We start from the raw sequence: 26,031 nt of genomic DNA, 5'->3' as shown, positions 1-26,031 counted from the left end.
GGCGGTTTCTCCATCACTGCAACGCGTCTCCACTGGAAGGCAGAGTTGTGGAAAGGCCTCGGGTTACGGCCTGGAAGCCTGGGAGGGGTGATCCGATATCGCTCTGTAGCATATCGATGACACGGGCGCTCCAGCATCACGTCCCCCTGCTACCAGATACTCAGAATAATAGAATAATATACGACCGCTTGTATCAAAACATTCTTTTACCGCAGAATACATTTAAAAAGACATTTCCCCTTTTTCAAGTCAAGACTTTTCTCTCCGGTTTAGATTCTTTGTTCAAAGTGGAGACCTGAGAGCAAGGTCAAGGTGAAGCAATAGAAACACATCAGGTGTGACCAGTGCGGCTCGATGACGTGTTGAATGATTCGGCTCCCTCTAGTGGCCGCCGCTGGAACCGCAGTGGCACACAGTCACAGCCCTTCACTGTTTTGGAGTCATCTTTATTAAGTAAACTCTACACTTAAAAGTATTGCTTTTATTTTCATTTTTTTAAATTATTATTATTCTTTTCACTCTAAATTAGAACTTTTTTTTGTTGCAATCAGCACACAACTTTTCAAATCAAAGCTACACTTTTTTTCTTTTTTGCAATACAAAAATATCACAGTCCATTTCCTACGAGACATCGCCTTCACCTGTGGAGGTCCAGAGCCAATCAGAGAGGCGGGATCAGAACCACGGCAGCTGCCCGGACAGAGACGGGTGGGGGGGGGTGGGCGTTGACACATCGTATGTAAAACAAACAAACAAACACACACACCAGGTCTGGGTGGCGGTGAAGAGACCAAACCACAGCCGTGTCTCACTTCAGGAGGACCAGGGAGCCGGAGCTACACCCCGTTCCCAGGGACGATGAACTCCTGCGGGGGAGGCAACGGGAAGCATCCGGGTCGGTCTCCGTGTCGAGACGGGCCGGGGAGAGAATCACAACGGCTTCGGGGCGTTTGCAATCACGTAGAATCGAAAAGTGATGGCACCGAATGCTCGCTCGTCACATTAACACACACACACACACTGTGATCACTTGATGGAACTCCGTTTGTATTTTAGCTGATGTTTTCCACGCCTGTTGTACAGAAATAGAAGAAAAAAATAATAAAAACACACAACCCTAATATTAGCCACTGACCAATCACAGGACGGGGTGATCCGCAGCAGGTAAGATCCTCTGGGTCTGGTCTCGTGTCCCTCAGGCGGGCTGTTCATATGGATCCCACAACGACAACAACAACAACACCTTTAACATTCTTCTCTCGCCCCGTTGCCCTCTGCGTCATAATCTATACAAAGTATCAAAAAGATTAAAGAAAATACTGAAAAAATCCTCACCCTGAACTCAATAGAATTTCTCACATTAAATCTGCCGCCTCCCCCCCCCCCCCCCCTCTCACGCTGCAAAGATTCAGATCCACAGTGGCGAGCTATAAGGTTGCGGCGTCGACCCAAAACAAAACCAGAACGGAAAAAAAACTCTGGGGAGGACGGAGGGCCGAGAGTTCCCCGTCAATGTCTTCAGTTTCGGGGGGGGGGGGATGCAAGAGACGAGTAAGATGAAGAAAGAAAGGAGTACACTTTAATTTCCACAGATACACAAAACATGAACCATGCTAAAACGGGGGAAGGGAGGAGTCAGTGACTACCCCCCCCTCTCGGCTCCTCCTCTGAGCTCCTGGTGGACCGACACACGTAACGAGTCTCTGTGGGTCGCACGGCAGCCGATTGTACTGCGTTTGTCAGTCAGTCCACATCGTGGAGAGCGCGGGGGGGGGGGACCGGACGGCCCCGCTCGGTGCAGTGGCGATGCTGTAGCCTGGTTGGGGCCCCTCCCCCGTGAGCCTTTCCGCCGCCGCTCTCAGGGGGAGAAGGTGGCCATCTCCATGGAGATGCGCTGCCACAGCTCCTTGGTCTGCTTGCCCCGCTTCAGGTTCTGCAGCACGTCGTTGAACTGCATCATGCCCACCGGCGTCAGGCAGAAGGCGCCGCGGGCGCTGCGGATGATGTTGACGAAGTCGTCGTAGTCGGCGGGCGTCAGGTGGATGAGCCGGTGGTGGATGTACTGCAGAGAGAGGGAGAGAGAGAGGGAGGGAGGGGTGAGGGGGGGGTGACTCCACAGGCAGCACGACTCATGAAAAGGTGGATTACAACAAACACTACAAATATTCTGCACAAAAAAAATCTGCGGACTTTAGCAGGTCCTCAATGTCCAGAGTGTGTGGATCAGCTGCAGTGTTTTTACCCAAGAGTTTCATAATGACCTGATTGAACATATTTAAAAACAGAGTCTCTCTCTCCCTGAGGGGGCGGAGCCAACCATCACAGCACATCTGTTAACTGGTCTGGTTTACCCGCCGTGTGGGCGTGGCTCTTTTTTCTTTTTTACTGTCGTCTCATCACACCTATACCTTTAAATCCTGCATTCAAAATGTTACTTCAGTAAAAAGGTTAAAAGGTATATTCATGCTGCAGAAACACAACAAAGTGAAACCACATTGCTGTATTTCACGTTCTAAAGTACGACATCTCCTGGTGGAGCAGGTGAGGTCCCCCACCCGGTCTCGCCGACGGGCGTTAGGATGACAAAGACGTGTTCGAGACATTCAACATTCAGGGAGCCGATGATGGCGCCGTGATGGCTTTTGATTGACAGGTGTGGTTACCTGCAGGTAGGCCTGTTGGCAGCGCTGCACCAGCTGGTGGAACGCGGGCGTCCTGAGGTGGGCGTGGATGTGGGCGGGGTTCAGCCGCTGCAGAGCCTCCATGATGATCTCCTGCAGGACGAACGGACTGAGGACTCCTTTCGCCGCGCCGACGCAGAACTGGTACACGTAGTTGACTCCTGAGCAACGGGACAGGCGGGAGGGGAGAAGAAGATGGCCGTCAAATCGATTCATCGATTCAACGTAATATTCGTGTCCAATAGAAGACTAGTGGACAGATTCAGTGGCTGCCGACGCACCGTTTAACTACGACGACGTAGTGAGAGTGACGGAAGTACGGCCATTAGTGAGTGTGTAGGATAAAAACAAACGCCCCCCCCCCGGTGGTCAGGAGAGAGAATGCAGCTGTAACACGTGAAGCATAGACTTCTGTACGACCAGAGGAGTCGTTGATGCTTTAAAATTAACGTCTTAAGTTTGCCAACTGGTCTGTGAGGCTCGGGCAAAACGCTACTTTTGTTGTTAAACTGCACACAGCCGATGACATCACATGTATATCTCATGTATACTATAAGAGTCGATCCTCCTCCTCCTCCTCCTCCTCCTCCTCCGAGGAGTCTGCAGCTCACCTAGCCTGGCAGCCAGTCCCAGCAGCCATTTGACGTCCTCGGTGTAAGGCGGGCTCCTGGAGAAGTTGTTGGGGTGGTCGTTGTGAGCCCTCCTGCCCAGCATTTCCAACGCCAGCATGCCTTCACATAAAAGAAGACAGCGGAGTCGTTACTCACTGGACCTCATCGGGTTAAAAAAGGTAAACAAATCAAAATGGGGGCCTCGACTTCTCACCAACTCTGTAGGCAGAGTGCAGGTAGTGCAGGCCCTGCTGGCTGATTGGCTGGCTGTGCTGCTCGTCCTCCGCGGGGAAAGGAGTGCCGCCCAATGAGCCGGGCTGGCTGGAGAGGCAGGGCAGAGCCGTGGCCTGGATGGCCTGGATGGCGGGGCCCGAGTGCATGCTGCCCACTGTAAAACATGACGGGGCCACGCCGTCCGGTTCAGCTGGATCTACGCAGCGTGTGTGTGTGTGTGTGTGTGTGTGTGTGTGTGTGTGCGTCTCGTCCTGACCTGCTACGGTGGTGCCGAGGGGCAGGCCCGTCTCGGGGTGGTAGGGGTGGACGGCGATCTGAGTCATGGATGGTAGGGGGAGCCCGGGGAAGGTCACGGCCGTGGCTGCCATCGGAGGCCCTGGGGGGCCAGTGGCCACCGAGAACGGGTACTGGGCCCCGATGAAGGCTGGGTGCATCACCTGAGGGGACACACACACACACACACACACTCCAACATCAGCTGGTCTCACCACAGTTTAAACCTCTTCAATCAGAGAGACTCGCTCAAGGAGGAAAGCAATTCTCCGGGTCAGCAGGGTTCCCTCGTGTCATGTGACCCTTGTGGGGTTTCTTGTTACCCGGTAGAAGCGTTCTTATTGGAGGAGAGCAGAACACCAATAGAACAGCTGACCCTAAACCTTCGAACAATAGCAGAGACAGTAAAAATCCACCATCTAGGATTGGGAATGGTTCGGCACGCTTTCATGATCAATTAGTCTGCAGTTTATTTGCTCAGCTCCTTCGATCTATGAAAGGAAACACTTCTTTAAAAAGACAACTTCAAACAATAAGACATTACACCGCAGTCTCAAAGATAAAGATGCTAAACATAAACAACCGAGGAGCTTTTTGTTTGTGATCTGTTGATCGACTGATCGTTTCCAGCTCAGCATTCAAACTTTTTTTGCAATATGTGGGCTTTTTCTTGCTAATGTCTATGTTCCCTAGAGACAAGGCTCACACACATGTTGACCAGTGGATTTCCATAACTTTTCCAGGACTTTAAACCGAATTTCCATGACCCAACATTATGTGAAATCTCAGTGTACACACCTTAAATGACACAAATGAATGAGACAATAGTTTGATTAAAAAGAGAATAAATATTTATATAAATATTTTATTCTTTTAGTCAAACTGTAAATGCAAATGTCCATGTCTTTTCCAAAACTTTTGGGCTTACATTTTTCTCAAGGGACTTTTTCAGGCCTAGAAATAACAATTTTAAAATTCCAGGACTTTTCCAGGTTTTCCATGTCGGTACGACCCCCCCCCCCAGTCCACCGTGTGCAAAGGAGCAGGAGGATGGGAATGTACTCGAGCTGAAAAACAAGTAGAACTAGGGAGACATTCTTATTGACTACATTTAGACGTCATTGTCTATTTTCACCATGCCTGACAAGCCTGCCAAATCTGGTTACTTTTGGGGTGTGATGCGTAACCCCAATATGCCCCCAATGTTCTAAAATAAAAAGCGGAATGATAATAACAACCCTAACTAGAACGGGCACTCGGTAGAGCGCATACCTTCGCATATCACAAGATTGGGCATTGAATTATGAACATCTTGGCATTGGATACAAATTGACTGCGCTATGGTAAAAAATAAGATTTTGACCTTTTCATGACCTTGACCTTCACCTTTGACCCGATCGATCCCAAAATCTAATCAAATGGTCCCCGGATAATAACCAATCATCCCACCAAATTTCATGCGATTCGGTTTAATACTTTTTGACTTATGCGAATAACACGCACGAATACAAATACACAGCGATCAAAACATTACCTTCCGCATTTTCAATGCGGAGGTAATAACCCGAATAATTCCAATCGGGTCTCGGACTGACTTCAGTCGCTCGGACCCCAATTAGTCATTGAAGTCTTGAAGCATTTTGTCAATGGAGCGGCAGATGCGTGAAGAAGAGGAGGTTATGGACCCGGCTTTCTAAGCGCGTGAAGAAGAGGAGGCTCTGACCTGCGGGTATGCAGCGCCGGCTACCGGGAAGACGGTGGGCCGGGCCACGTGCTGCAGAGGGTGCCCCAGGTACTGGGGGGTGCAGACGGTGGGCAGGTGGGCCTGGATGGTGGCGTAGGGGTGGAGGCCCTGGCTGTGGGGGTGAACCATGGCCTGGCCCGGCATGGCGTGGGACTGATAGATGGCGGAGCCCACGGAGATGACGGGCACGACGGTGGCCGCGGTGACCGCCGCCGTGACCGTCGCCGCGCCCGCCGACTCCATGCCGCCGCCGCCGCCGTCCAGGACGATGCAGCCGGACTCCATCGGCCGCCGGCCCGAGCCGCCGTTGGCCCCGCAGCGCCCGGAGGCCTCCCGCTGGGGGCCCGAGCCACCGCCGCCCGCCGACTGCTCGTACAGCCAGTACCACTGGTGCGCCACCTCGAACAGGACCTCGGGGTACACGCCGCCGCCCTTGGCCGCCTCCTCCACGGCCATGCAGGCCTTCTCCAGCATGGCGTTGTCCTGCGGGGGAGACGGGGGACGGGGGGGGAGACGTTTCAGAAAAGGAGGTCAAATGACAAATTCAGACGGTCCTCTTCGAGGCACTCACAGATTCAACCGGGTCGCCGTCGCCTCGATTCGCTCTCATCCAATGGCCACGAGCCGCCCGCGTCACGCGGTGCTCACGCGTCTGCTGTCCTACAGTAAGCTGGAACTAAGTTAGTTTATTACCACTATTTGGACCAAGGTTAGTTTTCAAGCATTTCAGAAGATGTGACACAACTCAATGCAGTTTTCAAAAGCCGGAATAGAAAACAACTCAAACCGTGACATCATTATTACATCACCGTGCATCGTTTCACACACAACGTATTGACCGCTCGCCCGTGCATCGCTCGGGATATTGAATGCGGCGCATTCGGCCCCCACGGTACCTGCTCTTTGCACTGCACCAGGGCTCTCTGGATCTCATTGGGGTTGAGGGCGTGGGCGTGAGGCAGGCAGCTGAGGGCCAGCTCCGCCGCCGCCCGCACCATGTTGGGGTCCCGGGCCCGCGACGCTCGGTCGGCGAGGGACGCCACCTCCGGAGGAGTGAGGTGGCCGTCCCAGCACTCCACCAGGATGTTGAGGGCGGCGCTGCCGATCTCCATGGCCTGGCCTGAGAGGAGGAGGAGGGGGGAGGAGGAGGAGGAGGAGACGCCGGCGGTGAGCGGGAAGGAAATGGTTCCACCTCAACGCGCCACACACACACACACACACACCAGTGATCCAGGACACGTGGGAGGAGTAGGTCCTGGACAGCCAGTTGGGCGAGACGAAGTTGTGGAGGCCGAGGGCGTACAGGCCGATCTCAAAGGCACACAGGTGCAGGTTTCTGTGGGGCCCCTGGTGGCCCCCGCTGGCCGAGGGCTGCGTGAAAATGGACGTGGAGGAGTTCCCCCCGGCTTTGATCAGCACCGTCTTGGCCAGCTCAAAGTAGAAGTGGGCCGCCGCCTCCGAGGGCTGGTTGGGCACGTGGGGGGCGTGGCACTCGGGACGCCGGCCTTTGTACCTGGAACACAGAGGGGAGGGGACACGCCACATGTGACCGAGTTCGTCCTTCTTCAGAATAAGAGGGGTGGGGGGGGTGGGGTGGGGAGCCTTCGCTCACCTGCTGGTGTCGGTGCTCTTGGCCCTGGCCCCGCCCCCTGCCCGGCGAGAGCCGCTGGAGGAGGAGGAGCCCAGCGAGTCGGACGAGGAGCTGCTGATGCTGTCGCTGTCCTGGCCCCGCCCCCAGGAGGCGGCCGCCCAGCCGCCCCGCAGTGGCCGGCGGCTCAGGGTGGGCGAGCTGTCCGAGGTGGTCTCCGGAGCGCTGCTGTCGATGCTCGCCATGCCTGTTCCCAAAAAAACATCACATCGCCGCCGTCACAGGATGGGACGTAACCTGACGTGCCGGTGTCAGCGTCAGTGGCGTGCCGGTGTCAGCAAGCGTACCCGTGTGCTTCTTCTTCTGCCGGACGGGCGAGCCCCAGCAGCGCTGGTTGTAGCCGCAGCGCGCCCCCAGCGCCAGCCGACTGGGCACGGTGGCCTCCGGCTTGAACGGCGCCGCCTCGCTCGGCTGCTCGCTCGAGGGAGGAGGCGCATCCGACACTGCAGGGGAAGAAGGCGCACCTCCGTCACGCGGGACGTCGAGGAATTTTACATTCCCACTTAAAGATTACTCTCAGGCGCTGGTGACAGGTGTATCAGTGAGACTGCAGGGGGGAGGGGCAATGAAGGAGGGCTTTTATTGTGACGGATTTAGAGGAAATGAAATGTGCTGCTCATTTTGACACAGTTCAACCAGGTTAGCAGTGTTAGTGCCGTCATGGATATGTGATGAATTAATGTGATATGAATGAATGAAACCGTAAATGTGCAAATTACTTAATGCCCTTATGTGCAATATGAGGAATGTGACATGTCTTCCTTTGCTCTTGTCTTTTATTCTTTAATATCCATTGTTTTTTTCCACTTTTTAACCTCACTGCTGTGTATTGTCATCTACTGACTATAATTGATTGTAGTTTATCATTGCTGCACTTTGGCATGACCTGTTCCTCGAGGACACTCGGCCTGTACATTCTTCAGGGGGACAGACGATGGAAATCAGCCTTGCGGCTGTAAATGGGTTAATTTACATTTTAAATTTACAGCTTTTATCAATGTACATTATCCCTCTCGAACAAGTAAAACATGTTTTTTTTTAAAAATACATCCGCTCAGGCAGCAGGTCTCACTGAGGCGAGTTCTGACCCGTCACGGCTGTAGCGCCACCACTAAAGATCTACTTCCCAGTGAGCCAGAGCGTCCCAATAACCTCTGTCTACAGTATGCTCTACAGGAGGAGAAGACACCCAGATGGAGGAGGAGGAGGAGGGTCTCACCGTGCTCCTTGGCCTCAGCAGCTCCCTCTCCCGCGGTGCTGTTGCTCTGCGCAGGGTTCGGATCGGCCTGATGAGCCGCCTCGTCGCCAGCCACCGCTACGGCGGAGCTGGAAGAAGAGGGCGCCACCGCGGACGAGGAGGAGGACGAGGGCGCATGTTTGGAGGCGCCGGCGGCGGCGTGTTTGGACGGGCTGCGCTGGCTGCCGGCCGCCGGCTTGCTGGAGTAGAAGGAGCTTAGAGTCTGGGGCTTGTGGGTCTGACTCTCCCTGTCCAGCAGTTTATCCAGTATCTGGAGAGGGAGGGAGAGAGAGAGAGAGAGAGAGAGAGAGAGAGCGAGAGAGATTGACGACGACACACGTCTCACCGTTAGCAGCTCCACCGTGTTCTCATCCACAAAGGGTGCGGAGCGATCGAGGCGGCAGGCGGTTACCTTCTTGAGCTTGCTCTGGTCGTCCTTATAGGTGATCATGAGAGCCAGAGCCAGGTCGCCCTTCACCCGCCTGGTGCCTTCGCACAGCAGCGGATGCTCCGCCTCGCTTACCGTGGTCTTCATACCTGCAGACGCACAGCGAGGAGAGGCATGAGACGCGCGGCGACGGCAGTTTGAATCCAGACCGGGGGGGGGGGGGGGCGAGAATTAATTTACCAAGAGCGGCGACGGCGGCCTCGAAGCCCAGCTCCTCGTCGCCGGGCATGTCGTTGTTGCGGTTGCGACTCGGCGGCCGGGAGCCCGTCGGGGACACGACTGCACAGACAATACGGAGAAAAGTGAAAAGTGATCATTACTTCTGGAAGTCTCCGTTGGAAACGAACATATAGTCAAGACATTGACACGGTTAGATATAATGATTATTATTTGAAGTATTAATTTCGTTCTTCAAACTTGTCGCTCAAAGGAAGGCCAGTTTTATAGCTTCTCTCAGCAGCATAACTGTTTTCAGCTGCGCTCACATCAAAAGGGTTTTCTACCCCTCCGCTAGTCTTCTAAGGCGATAAAACAATGTACCACTAGAACACTGGAGATGGGCCTCTATGCACCGAGTAGAGACTTCATTAAACACCAGAGAATAGTCATTCACCACATTAACTATGGAGAGTGTATTTATGATTAATTTAATGTTATCTTCATTGAAGAAAACAGCCCCGTTTGAACGGTAGTGTATATACGCCGTAGCAAAAGTGAAGCGGGTGGCTAAGACCTGGCCGTTAATATCCTAGCGCGCTGTACCCAGCATGCCGTTCGGCGGTGCAGAAGTTCATACGGGTAAACCCTCTCAATACACGACACAGTGTGCACATAAAGACAAAAAACACTCAAAAGTATCTTATTCTGTATTCTCTGCTGTCGGAAACTGGGGAGCGTTCCAACGAAAGCAAACAACCGGGGCTCACCTGGGGTGCACAGCACGTCAAAGATGAAGCTGGCCAACATGAGCGGCAGCACCGGCCGGTAGTCACAGAAGTTCCCGTCTCGGAGCTGCTCGCCTCGCTCCCTGATGGCCGACATCTCCAGCAGGCCCAGAGGGATCTTCTTCAGCAAAGACACCACCTCGGACTCCTGGTAGGCCAGCTTCACCTGGTCACACACACACACACACATTCAGTACGTGTGTCTACACTCTACACCTTATACATCAGACATACATGGTGGTCGTACAAAAATTAGGAACTCTGTCACATGTGGACCTGCTTGTAATGGATACGATAAATATATAAATTATACAATAAATTCTAATGTTATATTAATATAAATATATATATATATACACACGATAAATTATAATTTAATATTAAAATATATATACACAATAAATTATAATTTAATATTAAAATATATATACACAATAAATTATAATTGAATATTAAAATATATATACACACGATAAATTATAATTTAATATTAAAATATATATACACGATAAATTATAATTTAATATTAATATATATATATCAGGATATCACCATTTTTAAGAGCGATGAAATAAAGACATCTGGAGTTACTACTGAAATTGTTTCTTGTAAATTTGCCACTTAAATACAGAAATAAATCCTCTTAAAAGAAAAAATCTATATCTGTCCGTCGGAGAAAAAAGCAATCAGTCTAAAGTAAAAAGTTTGGACGGGTTGGACCTGATGATCATTTATCTTTCTCTCGCTCCTTTCATTTTTATAGAGATGATGTCATCGTTTTATGCAGCTCTTTGGTTCCCCTAATTTAGTTTGTCTGTTCTTCTTTATTTTGTATTTCTCATTACTGAGTTCATTGCCTATAGATGGCGCATGGTCTCTTTGGCCTCCTGTATTTTCTGAAATATTTACTTGTATTAACGTTATTTGCGCCTTCCTTCTCCGTAGAGCACTTTGTAAACACGGTTTTTAAAAAGGTGCTCTATAAATAGTTATTATTCTTATTACATAAGCAACACAGACATCAGTCCACAGCGATACCGAGGGCCTGGAGTGGTTTATTTATTCTTGTGGTCTAGAGAGACTACGGGGTCACGGGTCTTAAAGTCAATGTGTGTGTGTGTATTTTTGGAAGAGGGACAGACCTCCAGAGCTTTCGTGGACGCCGGAGGCCTCTGGAGCTCCAGGGAGAACATGCCGATGCAGAAGGCCAGGTTGTGGAGCTCCAGCCGCTCGCTGAGCACCGTGAGCAGGAAGGCGGCCTTGGACAGCGTGTTGGTGGCGACCTGCGTCTGGCGGCTGGTGGACACCTTGCTCTTCTTACCCTGCCCGGCAACCGGGGGGAGCGAAGAGAAGGGATGTCAGGAGACACGGAGAAGCTGAGGAGATTGAAAAGACGCGAGGGCGCGTCGCGGCGGCGCTCTACCTTCGTCTGCGGCTGCTCCACTTTGAGGTCCGGAGGATTGGCCAACAGGTCTCGGGCCAGCTCCACGGCCAGCCGGCACGCCTCGTTACTGTAGCCGTGAGCGTAGAGGGCCTCGGCACACGCAAACAGCACCTACACACACACACACACACACACAGCAGGGTTCTTACACATGTTGTCCAATGGATTTCCAGGACTTTAAACCAAATTTCCATGACCAAACTGAACTCTCGGTGTATCCATGAACATTTTTGAAAATGTAGGATTAAAACAATGAGAATTACAAAGCATACAATACACCGTAAACAAAACAAATTACATTATCCCGACCGCTTCCTGAGCTACTGTTGCTATGGCCAGCGAACTTTCCAGTTAAGGTGCGTTCACTTGCGACGAGAAAAAATTATAATTGCGCCGATAGTATGAGAGCGTATGCCGGCTTAGATTTTGAGCGTCTTCCTTTCAAAAACATGTGAATTATTTCAAACTCGGCGTAAATGAACATGTGAATATAACAAATTTCAATGACTTTTCCAAAACTTTTACGATTTAAGTTTTTTCCACGACTTTTCCAGGCCTGGAAATGATCATTTTAAAATTCCATGACTTTTCCAGGTTTTCCATGACCGTACGAACCCTGAGACGGTGTTCAGCTGCGGGTTTTCACATCTGTGATCTTCTCTGGGGATCAACATTTTCTGACATTCTTAAAACTTTTTCCCCCGCATATTTCTCTTCCGTTCACGCTTCTCTCCGAGACACCGATCTCTTCTTTCTCGACGGACCAACAGCCGTTACGACGCGACTTTGTGTTTGCGCTGCAGCTTTAATGCCATAAATCCAGACACGTTTATCATCCTAAAGATATGAAAAAAATGCATTCCTGGGTTCACAGGAGAAATATGAAGTATCTATCATACGATCTACTTCCTGCGTGGCGTCAAAGACCAGGCGGCGTGGACCCGGGGCTCATGAGTGCGTTCCGGCTTTCGATTGCTTTTATTTCCAAGAGCGTCGCTATCGGTAAATCGAGCTGGATTCTACGGACGAGGTCCAGACGCATTTGAATCTTTCCGTCTGTTCCCGTGACAACGCTCCTCGCTCACCTCCATGCGGCCCTCCTGCTCCAGCGGCATCATCCCCGCGAAGATGTCCGGCTCCTCCTCCTGCTGGTGGTTGTCAGCCAGCGGTCGCTCCGCCCCCTCCTCCGAGGCGGCACTCGGGTAGTACGCGTGGTAGTCGTCCTCGCCCGCCGCCTCTCCGCTCGCCGACTCTGCGCTCCGGTTGGCCAGCTCACCCGCGGAAGCCGCCGCCGCCTCTGGGCCCCCCGCTCCACCGGGCGCCGCCTCTCTGCGGGCGCGCAGGGTCTTGGCAGACGGTTGCTCGGCGTCCGATCTCGCCTCGGCGGTCGGCGGGTTACTGCCGGCCGAGTCCACGTCTTCGTCTTCGTCTTTGTTCTGGACGGGCGTCGCCTCCTTCTCCGCGGCGCCGGGCGTGTCCATAACGACCGCCGCGGCGGGCTTGACCTCGAACATTTTGCCGCCGCCGCTATTGTACTTGCGCGAGTCTCGGAGCAGCATCTCTGGCGGCGGGGGCAGGAACTCAAAAGTGTTGCTGGCCTCGGCCCCCAGGGCCAGACTGCAGCCGTCGTCCAGGCTGAGCTCGGCCAGGTCCGGCTCCAAGGAGCTGTCTTCGCTGCTGGTTCTCCGCTTGGCACCGGCGTGCTTCCCGCCGCCGCCGCTCCCTCCCGGGCCTCCGACAGACGCCCCCTTCCCGCCTCCCTGCGCCAGCTTCAGCTTCCCGCCGGAGGAGGAGCCCGGCCCTTTGTAGAGGCATTTCCCTCCTCCGTCTTCCAGGGACACGCCCCCTCCCAGGCGGACCAGCATTCCTCCGCCGCCGCTCACCGACAGGCCTTTCCTCTTGGTCAGGACGGTCTCCTTGGGTCGCACGGCCACCTCCTGTTGGGACTCGTGGCTCCTCCCTTTGTAGTCCCCCGCGGCGCAGCAGTCGCCTTTGGCCCCGCCCCCCGGCTCGGGGGGCTCCCCTCCCGCCCCGGCGGCGGCGGCCTTGGCGCCTCTCTGCGGCTGCACTGCCCTGGACCAGCAGAAGGTGGCGCTCCTCTTGTCGGCGGTGCAGTAGGTGATGCCGTCCAGCGGGTAGGCCGCCTCCCAGCTGAAGTAGCAGGACTCCACGGCGGGCTTGAAGCCCTGGAACAGTTTGTCCAGGGACTTGCGATGCTGCCCGCGCTTCACGATCTCTATGACCTTCAGGTGCCACTGCTTCAGCTGGCCCGCTAGCTCCAGGCGCCTGGAGGATAGGAGAGCATGCACACACACACACACACACACACACACAGTCTCTACTTAGCATTTAAGTAAAAAAAATGTAAAAAAGGGCGCAGTCAATCCCAAAGTCCGAGGTCTGACCTGTAGGGGCTCATGGTGGGGTCGAGCACCGCCAGCCGCCACAGCACCACCATCTCGTCGCACATGCTGGCGCAGGCGTGCGCCGCCACCTCCGACTGGCCGTTGCTGCGTCCGGTGTGGCCACTGGCGCTGCTGTGGGACGCCGAGGTCCGAACGCTGTACCACCAGCTGATGATCTGAACACACACACACACACACCACTCAGTGAGGCGTGGGTCAAAGAATGTACAGTGTACAACAGGTACCGTTGTTATTAGAGGGCCACATATGAATTATATATTAAAAGGCCCAGTGAGGTCATCAATGAGGTCATGGACAAAGTGAAAGCATGAATGTTGTATGTGGAAATTGACTGTGTGTGTGTGTGTGTGTGTGTACCAGTGCATAGATAATATTCATGAGCTATATTTTTTGCGTGATCTCAATTCAAAAATGTTATTCTCGCCGCGCGGGCTCCGGTGGTCGAGCCCTCTCCCCCGTCTGCGGGCTCCAGCCTACCTGCTCGTAGGTGAGGCACTGCTCCGTGAGAATCTCGAGCAGCGGGGCGGCGTTGCTGTCTCGCCTCTTGAACATCTCCCTGACGATGGACAGAAGGTTCCAGATGCCCTCGGGCTCTCGGCCCCTGAGGGGCCGCAGAAGACACGCCCACTCGGCGGCGGCCGGCGGCTCCGTGGACGACAGGTACATGGAGTTTACATCGCTGCCAATGAGAGTTTTACACTCATGAAAACATGCTCATGAATACGATATTACATTTCTAAAATGGGACACGCAGGTGTGAGACCAGCGGTGCGTACCTGAAGACGACCGGCGAGGGCCCACAGAACTTGTGCAGAGTCTTTTTGATGTTGTCGCTGAGGGTCGACTCGTCCAGATACCAAGTACTCTGGTCAGATGCTGAAGGGCCTGCTGTCGGGTCTACACACACACACACACACACACACACATTATTATACTGAATAACCTAGTTCATTTGGATGTTTTAGGTTTCACAGATCAAAGCCGCGTTCACACCAAAACTGTGAGTTCACTCGCTTGACCATTTGTGGCTTTTTGCTTCACTCCCGAGGGGCGGGGCTTATCTCTGTGGAAACAGTTATCATCTCCTTCCTCCACCATGAAGAACTCACCACTAGTTCTGCTTCAAACGTGTGAACATGTAACGCCCTCGTGTTTGGGTTCAGAACATTAATATCATATATATATATATTTATATATGACATCACCCGTAGGCTCACAGCTCGGTGACCTTCACCTCTACGTCTGAATGTCTCTTCAGCTCCACTAGAGCAGCAGTTAGATTCACCAACGGAGGAGCAGCTCAACGCCGATTGGCTCTCGCAATTCCCCACTTGGGCGAATATTCGCAAAGCGCAATTTGCGTCCGCCCAGCACATGTATACGTTGACTTTGCTTATGGGATCTACTCGCAAAAAAAATTCGCAAAAATGTACGTTTCAAAGAAAAGCTCCTCCCTCCTCCTCAGGCTGAAGCACCATTTTTGTGGACGGCCAGTAAGTCGAAGCCGCAACGATAAACACGCCCCTCTCCGTGGACACCGCGCACGGCGATACGTCACGCGGGGCGGAGACTCGCTTCACGAGAGCGGGATGTGCCGTGGCGATGGCGGCGGCGCTACTGTACCTGGCGCTCCGCACATGGTGTTGATGGCCGTCGACTGAGAGGACAGCAGCTCGTCCAGCAGCCGCTGAGCGGTGGGAAGGATCTGAGGACACAGGACGGGGGATGAAGCGCAGGGCCAGAAACTCCTTGCATTTCAAATAATTAAAGATACAGTACAGATGCACGAAGGATGGCCCGTGAATTTGGAATCGTCGTGAAAGAAACACGCACACGTCATAATTTAAGCCTCTTTGTGTCGATCCTTTTTTAAAGCATCTGCGACAGCCTGTCGAGGCGTCGGAGATGCTTTGCAGCGTAACTTTACGTCTCGTTGCCGAGTGACATCCAAACCGCGGAGACGTCGCACTTCTCGGGTTACCTGCTGAGGCAGCTCACTGATGAGGTACTGGGCGAACTTCTGGAGCTGGTCCCTCTGCAGCCTGGACAGAGACTCAGAGACTGGAGCCCTCAGACACACTGCTGATGCCTGCACACACACACACACACACACACACCTTAACAAGTGAACTATGTTGCGCCACCTGTGCTTTTAAATAAAGGACATCACACATGCTCTTCTAGTTCCATTGCCTCGCAACTCTTATCGTATTGATACTCTTTTAAAATAATATTTTTTTAAACAACAATAAAAGCCCATCATACATTCCCAGAGTCCAACGGGTGAGTCGTGTGTGTGTGTGTGTGTGTGTGTGTGTGTGTGTGTGTGTGTGTGTGTGTGCGACCAACAGCCTGAAACCCCATGCTCTGAAAGGGGTAACTCACATTGTGGATGCGGAAGAGGCAGAGCGCCACCACGTGGGCGCACCACTTGGCCCCGGCGCCACAGGTGCAGCTGCAGGAAGTGATGCGGCAGCGGTCAAACATGACCGCCACATTGTAGGCCCCTTTGGACTGACCGGACTGACTGGTCACCACGGTGGCACTGAGATGGAAACCTGGTTAGAAAGAAGGTGGGGGGGGGGTTAGACAGTTATAATCATTAAAAAAACACATTCCTGTCAGACCGTCGGCGCGTCGACTACGTCGGGTCTGAACGGGGCCGAGTGCGGCCGCGGGGACGCCGCCACCCACCGATCTGCAGCGGGTCTTTGACGGCGCGGATCCTGTAGAGCTGCTCCCCGCGCTGGAACTCATCCGGACTCCCGTTAGCCAGGCAGGAATATAACCTGAGAGGAGAGGGGGGGAGAGAGAGAGACAGAGATAGAGAAAAGTACAAAGTGTGAGAATAATAACATATTTCAGTATTTTTCATACGTTAACAGCGTAATAAATCTACTAATGCGTGTGCGTGTGTGTGTGGGTCACGGCGTCACGGGTTCTCGCGTTCTCACCTGATGTCCTCCTCGTTCTCGGGGAAGCTCCAGTAGGCGATGCGCAGCTGGAGCTGCTCCGGGACGGGGGGGTAGACCTTTTCCACCACCTCGAACGGGATGTGGAACGCCACCTGCTTCGCCGACAACTCCACCAGCGGAATCACCTGACCGTCTGAGGACGACCGCGGAGGAGAGACATGAGAACACGGACCTCCTGAATGATTCCTACAACCTTTGACCTCTGTGAACGAAAGAAAAACGAAGTGCTGCAACCAGCGTCGGAAGTACCTGAGGGCAAAGGGCAAAACTGCCCCTAAGAAATATAATTGTGCCCCAGATATCTCTAGGAGAGGGGAAAAAAAGCCCCGATAATTTAATAGCGTTTTGTTGTTGTTCTTTGTTGTGTGTGTCCTAACTATATTGCCTGTTGGTACAAAAAGAAATAAATCAATAAATATAATTTTAATTATTAAAAAAAGAAAGAAATAACTTAGAATTATTAATAATCGTTTAAAAAAATGTTGTAACAATAAATAACCTCAAAGAAATAAGAATACAATGAATATGATTGTCTGATTTAGGTTTTCTTTTTTTCCCCTTTTTCTTTTATCCAAGAAAACACACAATTGCTCATATACTCCAAGACTAAATAAGTCATTTTATTATGTTTGAATAAAGGTTCAATGTTATTTCACAAGTTTCAAAAAGTATATATGTAAATGTCCTCCCCTGGTATGAACACATGCAGTACACACAGGGGCGGTTTTTCCTACAGGCGGTATAGGCGGCCGCCTAGGGCGCCATTCAGAGGGGGGCGCAAAAAAACTGCTGGGCAGTTTTTTAAATATCTATACTTCATTAAAAGAGCGATCAGAGCGCACGCGCTGCTCCGCTCCGTGGCGCGCGCATCGCTCAGCCGTGATGCGCGCACACAGGTGAGCACACTCTCACCTCTCACTAGCACCCCCCCCCCCCCGCTGGCGCCACGGGTGAAGCTCGCCTAGAGCGCCAAATGTGCTAGCGCCGCTCCTGAGTACACATCCTGTATCTCAGCATCTGGGCTACAAGGATCCGGACATTATTTATTATTTGGCCACCATCCAAAAACAATTTCAATGCTTTGAAAAGTCAGTAAACCAAATCGCAAATAATAATGTGATCATTTCACTCCGTGTCAAACTAGTGACATTCAATCAGCACGATGTATTCATCACGTTTGATTCCATTCTTTTGGGAACGGTTCAACATCCCCACAGCGACATATATTCACATGTATTTTTCCTTTCGCCATTCCGGAGGAGGCGTTGAGGCCATCTGCCCGATTCCGGGAGAAAACCTGGACCTCGTGGTCTCGTTGAGGCGGAAGAAATCAAAAGGGCGGCGCCGTGCAGCAGCGCCGCGGGAGTCTCACCGAGAGCACCGCGGTCTGGTGCCGGGTGTCGGGTTACATGCCTCACTGCCAGGCCACGACTGGCGCTGCTTCACCTTATATGGAGGAACAGCCGTCTGGCCACATCGTGCCATCCTGGCTGGAACCAGGGGTCATACTCATGTTGACCAATGAACAGGTTCATACTCGTGTTGACCAATGAACAGGTTCATACTCATGTTGACCAATGAACAGGTTCATCCACATGACCAATGAACAGGTTCATTCACATGATCAATGGACAGGTTCATCCACATGACCAATGAACAGGTTCATACACATGACCAATGGACAGGTTCATCCACATGACCAATGAACAGGTTCATACACATGACCAATGGACAGGTTCATCCACATGACCAATGAACAGGTTCATACACATGACCAATGAACAGGTTCATACACATGACCAATGAACAGGTTCATCCTCATGACCAATGAACAGGTTCATACACATGACCAATGAACAGGTTCATACACATGACCAATGAACAGGTTCATACACATGACCAATGAACAGGTTCATCCTCATGACCAATGAACAGGTTCATACACATGACCAATGAACAGGTTCATACACATGACCAATGAACAGGTTCATACACATGACCAATGGACAGGTTCATCCACATGACCAATGAACAGGTTCATACACATGACCAATGGACAGGTTCATCCACATGACCAATGAACAGGTTCATACACATGACCAATGAACAGGTTCATACACATGACCAATGAACAGGTTCATACATGACCAATGAACAGGTTCATACACATGACCAATGAACAGGTTCATACACATGACCAATGAACAGGTTCATACACATGACCAATGAACAGGTTCATCCACATGACCAATGAACAGGTTCATACACATGACCAATGAACAGGTTCATCCACATGACCAATGAACAGGTTCATACACATGTTGACCAATGAACAGGTTCATTCACATGACCAATGAACAGGTTCATCCACATGACCAATGAACAGGTTCATCCTCATGACCAATGAACAGGTTCATCCTCATGACCAATGAACAGGTTCATACACATGTTGACCAATGAACAGGTTCATCCTCATGACCAATGAACAGGTTCATACACATGACCAATGAACAGGTTCATCCTCATGACCAATGAACAGGTTCATCCTCATGACCAATGAACAGGTGCATACACATGACCAATGGACAGGTTCATCCTCATGACCAATGAACAGGTTCATACACATGACCAATGAACAGGTTCATCCTCATGACCAATGAACAGGTTCATACACATGACCAATGAACAGGTTCATCCTCATGACCAATGAACAGGTTCATACACATGACCAATGAACAGGTTCATACACATGACCAATGAACAGGTTCATCCTCATGACCAATGAACAGGTTCATACACATGACCAATGAACAGGTTCATCCTCATGACCAATGGACAGGTTCATACACATGACCAATGAACAGGTTCATACACATGTTGACCAATGAACAGGTTCATACACATGACCAATGAACAGGTTCATACACATGACCAATGAACAGGTTCATACACATGACCAATGAACAGGTTCATTCACATGTTGACCAATGAACAGGTTCATCCACATGTTGACCAATGGATTTCCAGGACTTTAAATCAAATTTCCTTCAAACATTTTTTTTAAGTCTTGGTGTATCCATGAAAAAGTGACAAAAGGTTGTATTTAAACTGACAATGAGAATTCCAAAGCATACAGTACATAACCTTAAATGACTCAAATGAATGAGACAATAGTTTGATTAAAATAATAAACATTTGTGTCTTTTCAGATGAAGGTGCGTTGACTTGCAGCGGGGAGAAATGTGCGAGTATGAAAGAGCGTGCCGGCTTATATTTAGAGCGTCATTCTTTCAAAAGCATATTCATTATTTAAAGTCACGTCGAGGTAAGACTCGTGGCAGACAAGTTCGAAGACCCCCCCCTTCCCCCCGACGCATTGCAATTTATTGACAATTATTTGGATCTATACATAATTCTAGTGCATGAACGCGACACCAGTTGCAGGCTGCAAAGCACACACACCTGGCCACGCCACACTCGTTACCGCTCCCCTTCGCCAACACCGGTCACAGCTGCTGGACAGATGGTCATCAGGCTCTGCTCACACCTGCCCCTCTTATGAATACAGAGGTCAAATCAAGCCCCGCCCCCACCGGAGGACAAGCACCCAATCAAATGAGGCCTCGGCAGACTCAGTGTTGCCTAGAAATGTCAGTTTATCTATATTTCTGCACATTGTTCTTCTTTCTTTCTGCTATAGCAGAACGTGGATCCATCAGGAAGCTACGCAGTGTTGTGTTTGCCAACATTAGCTCGCTAACAGCTAACGCCAGGGTTCATACACATGTTGACCAGCTAACGGTAGGGGGCATATACATGTTGACCAGCTAACGGTAGGGCTCATACACATGTTGACCAGCTAACGGTAGGGTTCATACACATGTTGACCAGCTAACGGTAGGGGGCAAATACATGTTGACCAGCTAACGGTAGGGCTCATACACATGTTGACCAGCTAACGGCAGGGCTCATACACATGTTGACCAGCTAACGGTAGGGTTCATACACATGTTGACCAGCTAACGGTAGGGCTCATACACATGTTGACCAGCTAACGGCAGGGTTCATACACATGTTGACCAGTTAACGGTAGGGTTCATACACATGTTGACCAGCTAACGGTAGGGTTCATACACATGTTGACCAGCTAACAGTTGGGTTCATACACATGTTGACCAGCTAACGGTAGGGTTCATACACATGTTGACCAGCTAACAGTTGGGTTCATACACATGTTGACCAGCTAACGGTAGGGTTCATACACATGTTGACCAGCTAACGGTAGGGCTCATACACATGTTGACCTGCTAACGGTAGGATTCATACACATGTTGACCAGCTAACGGCAGGGTTCATACACATGTTGACCAGCTAACGGTAGGGTTTATACACATGTTGACCAGCTAACGGTAGGGTTTATACACATGTTGACCAGCTAACGGTAGGGTTCATACACATGTTGACCAGCTAACGGTAGGGTTCATACACATGTTGACCAGCTAACGGTAGGGTTCATACACATGTTGACCAGCTAACGGTAGGGTTTATACACATGTTGACCAGCTAACGGTAGGGTTCATACACATGTTGACCAGCTAACGGTAGGGTTCATACACATGTTGACCAGCTAACGGTAGGGTTCATACACATGTTGACCAGCTAACGGTAGGGTTTATACACATGTTGACCAGCTAACGGTAGGGTTCATACACATGTTGACCAGCTAACGGTAGGGTTTATACACATGTTGACCAGCTAACGGTAGGGTTCATACACATGTTGACCAGCTAACGGTAGGGCTCATACACATGTTGACCAGCTAACGGTAGGGTTCATACACATGTTGACCAGCTAACAGTAGGGTCAGTATCTACGGGAGGGTTCATACACATGTTGACCAGCTAACGGTAGGGTTCATACACATGTTGACCAGCTAACGGTAGAGTTCATACACATGTTGACCAGCTAACGGTAGGGTTTATACACATGTTGACCAGCTAACTGTAGGGTTCATACACACAATGATAATTCCAAAGCATACAGTATATACACAAAGTGAATGAGCATATGAATATAGTCAAAGTCCATGACTTTTCCAAAACTTTTTTTTCAATGACGGGAAAATAATTAAATAATAATAAATTCCAGGACTTTTCCAGGTTTTCCATAACCGTACGGACCCTGTAACGCTGTCCCATTCCATCATCATCATTGTCGGTAAACTGCCCCCCTCTCCCCCGCCAGTAGACACAGGGGCTCAAGTAACCTTTGACCTCCTGAAGTCTGGCCTTTCTAGGTAGCTATGGGGCATTTGGATAACGGTTCAGCGTAATGCAGATAGTGGGCGTGGTTTTCAGATTAAGGTGATGAACATGTTACGCCCCCTTTTCTTTCATGAGAAGTTAAAACCTTGCATTATCCATTATTTTGCACTGCATGTTGGGTAAACCTTGAGAGCCCCCCCCCACCTTTGCTTCGGTCTGCAGTGTAGTTCAAAAACTTCTCAGAGAAGCCAAAGAAGTACATCTGGGTAATCACCAGATTAGAGTTCCCTTTCAACACTCGGCCTTTTCATATGCGCTCTCCCCCCCGTTTTGTCATCACACACAAAAAAAAGTAGTTTCTGTTCCTCGTAGCAACAGTTCGCCAAAGTTCAGCAGCCTGTGTCCGACCCTGTGAGGGAGGAGGGTCACGGAGACAGACCCCCGACACAGGAGTGACCTTTTAATGATACATTAGCTGCGTCTCATTTCAAGATTAAAGGAGGGAGACCACCTCAAATTGGAATTTCATTATTTCAAAATCAAAAGGATAGGCGGACACTTATCTAGCACACATACAGTGCTATCGGTGTATCATTTGAGGAACAATTCTCTGAAATCAGCTGAGCGAGGCCAAGTAGAAACAGCTCTTCCTGTCGTCTGTCGTCCTGCTACCATGGGGACGAGAGAATTGCGACCCGTGGTTCTATTTACGACCACGACAAGCAAGCGGAATAAGAAACCATGTACACACACACAAACACTTTGGAAATGAAGTTCTGTGGGTTTGAACAATGTCTGGTTGCAGGGCTCAAAACAAACACGTGCATGAATAACATATCCGTGTATTGAATTCTGCTCTCTGCGTACAGAACTTGGGACAGAACCCATGTGGTGCCGGCTCGCCGACTCTCGAGCGTAGACCATGAAATGCCCATTTTCTCCTCTTTGAAAAACTAAAATAATAACAGCCTAATGTTACACTGCGAAAAGGAGGACAAATAAATATATAATTGATGTAATGTAATTTGCTTTGGAGAACAATAGATTTCTGCACAATACATCCGTGACCAAGTAGTCGTATTGCACATTACTGTACAGAGAAAGTTAGCTCAGATTATATCGCGACACTAAACTGTCATCAAATAGTTTGTTGGCACTGCTGACCCCAAGTGATCCCAAAGTGATAAAGGGGAGCAATCGGCCGGTCCTGCTTTGGAATAGTAAGCAGAACGTGTCGCACGCCAACTGATGTGTGTATTAGAAATAATCATCTTATAAAGACATCACAGGTGTTCAACAGGTCATCCTGTGTACTTTAGCCCCACTTGAAGAAACTTTATGAAAGCCTTTCCAACTTAAAGTATTCAAAATGAATGAAAGTGTGTGTGTGTGTGTCCTCCAAACCTTTGATCTTGACCGTAGGGGAGTTGGGTCCAGCGGACTGCTTCCTCCACCCTCTCCAGTTCTGACAGAGGCTCTCTGCCTCTGAGATGAAGGAGCACAGAGAGTCTTCCTCGAACCGGTCCGAGTCTTCGAAGGAGAACCTCTCCCCATCCTCCCACTCGGCGAACATCAGTTCCATTACATCCACTTTTTAAACTGCCTCCAAGTCCCCAGAGGCCAGGCCTTTTTTTCCTTCTCCTTCTTTTCTTCCTTTCTCCAATCTAAGAAAAACACACCAACGGTGACCAACACTGGGGGGGGGGGGGGGGGGGGAATCAAGAGTCTGGAGACTGGGGGAGGGGAGGCCACGAGCAACCCAAACACAGCTGAGAGGCTTACGGCTGGGCCCTCAGACTCGGCGACGGAGCCGGACGCGTCCAACTCACCAGCGGGGGAACACACGTACAACAACAAAACACGGTCCAATTTGCGCAATTCACACACCGAATGTCGCTGCAACGCCGCCGACTAGGCGACGCGGCTCGACGTGAACAAGTCCCGAAGTTGTTCGCTTCATCGCCGGTGCTCCTCTCGGCCAATCAGCGGGCGACACTAGTTCGATACGGAGAGATTACCGCGATGGCGTCCAGCCGCGACAATCCCCGCGTCTCGCGATACAGAAACTAACTTTAGTGCGTCCGAAGCGCGACAGCCAGCGGGGTTTTAACGGCCAGCGGTTCTTCTTTGTCCCGCACTCGGTGCGCCGCTGCGGCGTGAGAGCGCCGCCTGCTAACGGACGTTAGCTGGAAGGCTAACCGTTCCGATAACGACCCGCTGCGGGAGCACGGGGCGCTGTCATCCGAGGACAGACGGCTGCATTCGGGTCGAATGTCCTCACGAACCCGGCGCCGTGTGTGTTCGGCTCGGTTGACTTCGTGCCACTTCGGTACAACCGTGTGTTAGCGAAGCTAAGACGGGTTAGCAACGGGAAGCTAACCCCGACGGGCTACCTAGAGCTAGCTCAGGTAGCCGTTTGTTTACATCCACCTTTTTCGCGCGGGACGAAATATACAGCGCCTGTCTTCTGGATCTTTCTGCGTTATCCCGGTTTACATAAACGTCTTATTTCAGTTTTAATCCCCGCTCCTAGCGCAATGTTTTCCTTTCTTTGTACTAGTATGAGAGCCTCCTCTCCGGCGTGCAAAGCGCATCTATTCCTTACTCAAACTCGGATGCGGAAACCCTGAAGAGTCCTCCAGGTGTCTCCCACCGCGACCGTCCGGCGTGTGGTACTCTCCTCTGACACCGGGATTCCCCCGATGATTCCCCCCGTATCCCTCGGCCAGGCTGGCTCTATTAGGAGTGTATCACTCTGCCGGGGGAAGATGGCTCACCTCTCTGGCGGCTCCTCCTCCATCAGCTGATCACAGCTTCCGGCTGCCAGCTCGAGGCGCCACGAGCCACCGAACCGAGCCCACGGGTCAACCCTGATATTTGGGCTTTTTTAGGTTGTTGTCTTTCATTTGCAGTACCGTTCAAAAGTTTGGGGTCACCCAGATAACTCACACTTTAATGTATCAAATTAATTGCAAGATGAATAGAAAATATAGTCAAGACATTGACGAGGTTAGAAATAATGATTTTTATTTGAAATATTAATGTTCTTCAAACTCGTCGCTCAAAGGAAGGCCGGTTTTATAGCTTCTTTCACCAGCGTAACTGTTTTCAGCTGCGCTCACATAAAAAGGGGTTTCAAGGGTTTTCTAACCCTCTTAGTCTTCTAAGGCGATAACACAATGTATTATTAGAACACTGGAGATGGGCCTCTATACACCTATGTAGAGCTTTCATTAAAAACCAGATGTTTCCACCTAGAATAGTCATTTACCACATTAACAATGTAAAGAGTGTATTTCTGATTAATGTAATGTTATCTGCCTGATGGATTGTGGAGGTCTGGATCGTGGTCCATGCCTACTACGAACTATTCATACACTGTCATACTCATTGAATATGTTATAACTCTGTAATGCTTCCTTCTGTACACATGACATCCATTACTTCTGTTCGTCTGGTCACATGACATCTAGTCTTCTGTCCATCCTGGAGAGGGATCCTCCGCTGTTGCTCTCCTGAAGGGTTCTTCCCTCCCCCCCCCCCCCCTTTTCTATTTCTTGGGAGTGTTTCCTGATCCGATGTGAGGTCAAAGGTCAGGGATGTCGTATGTGTACATACTGTAAAGCCCTTTGAGGCCATTTGTAATTTGTCATATTTAGCTGTATAAAATAAACTGAACTGAATTGAATTATCTTCATTGATAAAAACAGAGCTTTTCTTTGAAAATAAGGACATTTCTAAGTCACCCCAAATTTTTTAACGGTAGTGTATATGATCCTACTTCCCAAATGTGCCCCACCCTGACCTCGAGGTGCGCTGCATGAATGCACCCTGTTGTCGTCCTGGTGAGTGTCTACATACAGCCCATGTCATCTTTTTTGGGGGGCACTTGTGGCACCATTATTGTACTCTTATAAAACTTGTGTTGCATATCTATTGACTGAGCCACCGGCCCGACACTTAAGTTTTAAAATTGCGAAACACACTTCTCCAAATAACTGCAGACAGTTATCTACAATATACACGTAATTCACATCGAGCCAATAACCATCAACTCCTCCCAGAATGCACCTGTGAACATTCCTTTTACAAATTAGATCAC

At 50.5% G+C, this 26,031-nt stretch overlaps 1 protein-coding gene across 4 annotated transcripts; it reads right to left on the bottom strand.

The window, feature by feature from the left end:
• Positions 1-1,757: 1,757 nt before the first annotated feature.
• On the bottom strand, positions 1,758-24,667 carry zswim8 (zinc finger, SWIM-type containing 8). 4 transcript variants are annotated; one of them, XM_056435287.1, is made up of 28 exons: positions 24,535-24,667; positions 23,334-23,623; positions 16,645-16,798; positions 16,385-16,479; positions 16,076-16,248; positions 15,672-15,779; positions 15,314-15,395; positions 14,467-14,587; positions 14,168-14,369; positions 13,670-13,845; positions 12,350-13,550; positions 11,244-11,375; positions 10,963-11,142; positions 9,803-9,986; positions 9,057-9,155; positions 8,841-8,965; positions 8,411-8,699; positions 7,479-7,634; positions 7,156-7,378; positions 6,767-7,056; positions 6,440-6,663; positions 6,115-6,219; positions 5,523-6,026; positions 3,783-3,963; positions 3,507-3,680; positions 3,293-3,412; positions 2,664-2,842; positions 1,758-2,062 (listed from the first exon to the last, which is right to left on the bottom strand). In XM_056435287.1, the coding sequence occupies exons 2-28, from the start codon at positions 23,509-23,511 to the stop codon at positions 1,859-1,861; spliced, it is 5,859 nt and encodes a 1,952-aa protein (XP_056291262.1). In that variant the 5' UTR covers positions 23,512-23,623; positions 24,535-24,667; the 3' UTR covers positions 1,758-1,858. The 4 variants fall into 4 exon arrangements, with proteins under 4 accessions (XP_056291262.1, XP_056291258.1, XP_056291260.1 ...); XM_056435283.1 differs by having other exon boundaries at positions 9,057-9,165; positions 9,804-9,986; XM_056435285.1 differs by having other exon boundaries at positions 6,115-6,213; positions 9,057-9,165; positions 9,804-9,986.
• Positions 24,668-26,031: the final 1,364 nt, after the last annotated feature.

Source organism: Pseudoliparis swirei, chromosome 17 (genome assembly GCF_029220125.1).
Source record: "Pseudoliparis swirei isolate HS2019 ecotype Mariana Trench chromosome 17, NWPU_hadal_v1, whole genome shotgun sequence".
Classification (NCBI taxonomy): domain Eukaryota; kingdom Metazoa; phylum Chordata; class Actinopteri; order Perciformes; family Liparidae; genus Pseudoliparis; species Pseudoliparis swirei.
This window is presented reverse-complemented; position numbering and strand designations above follow the sequence as displayed.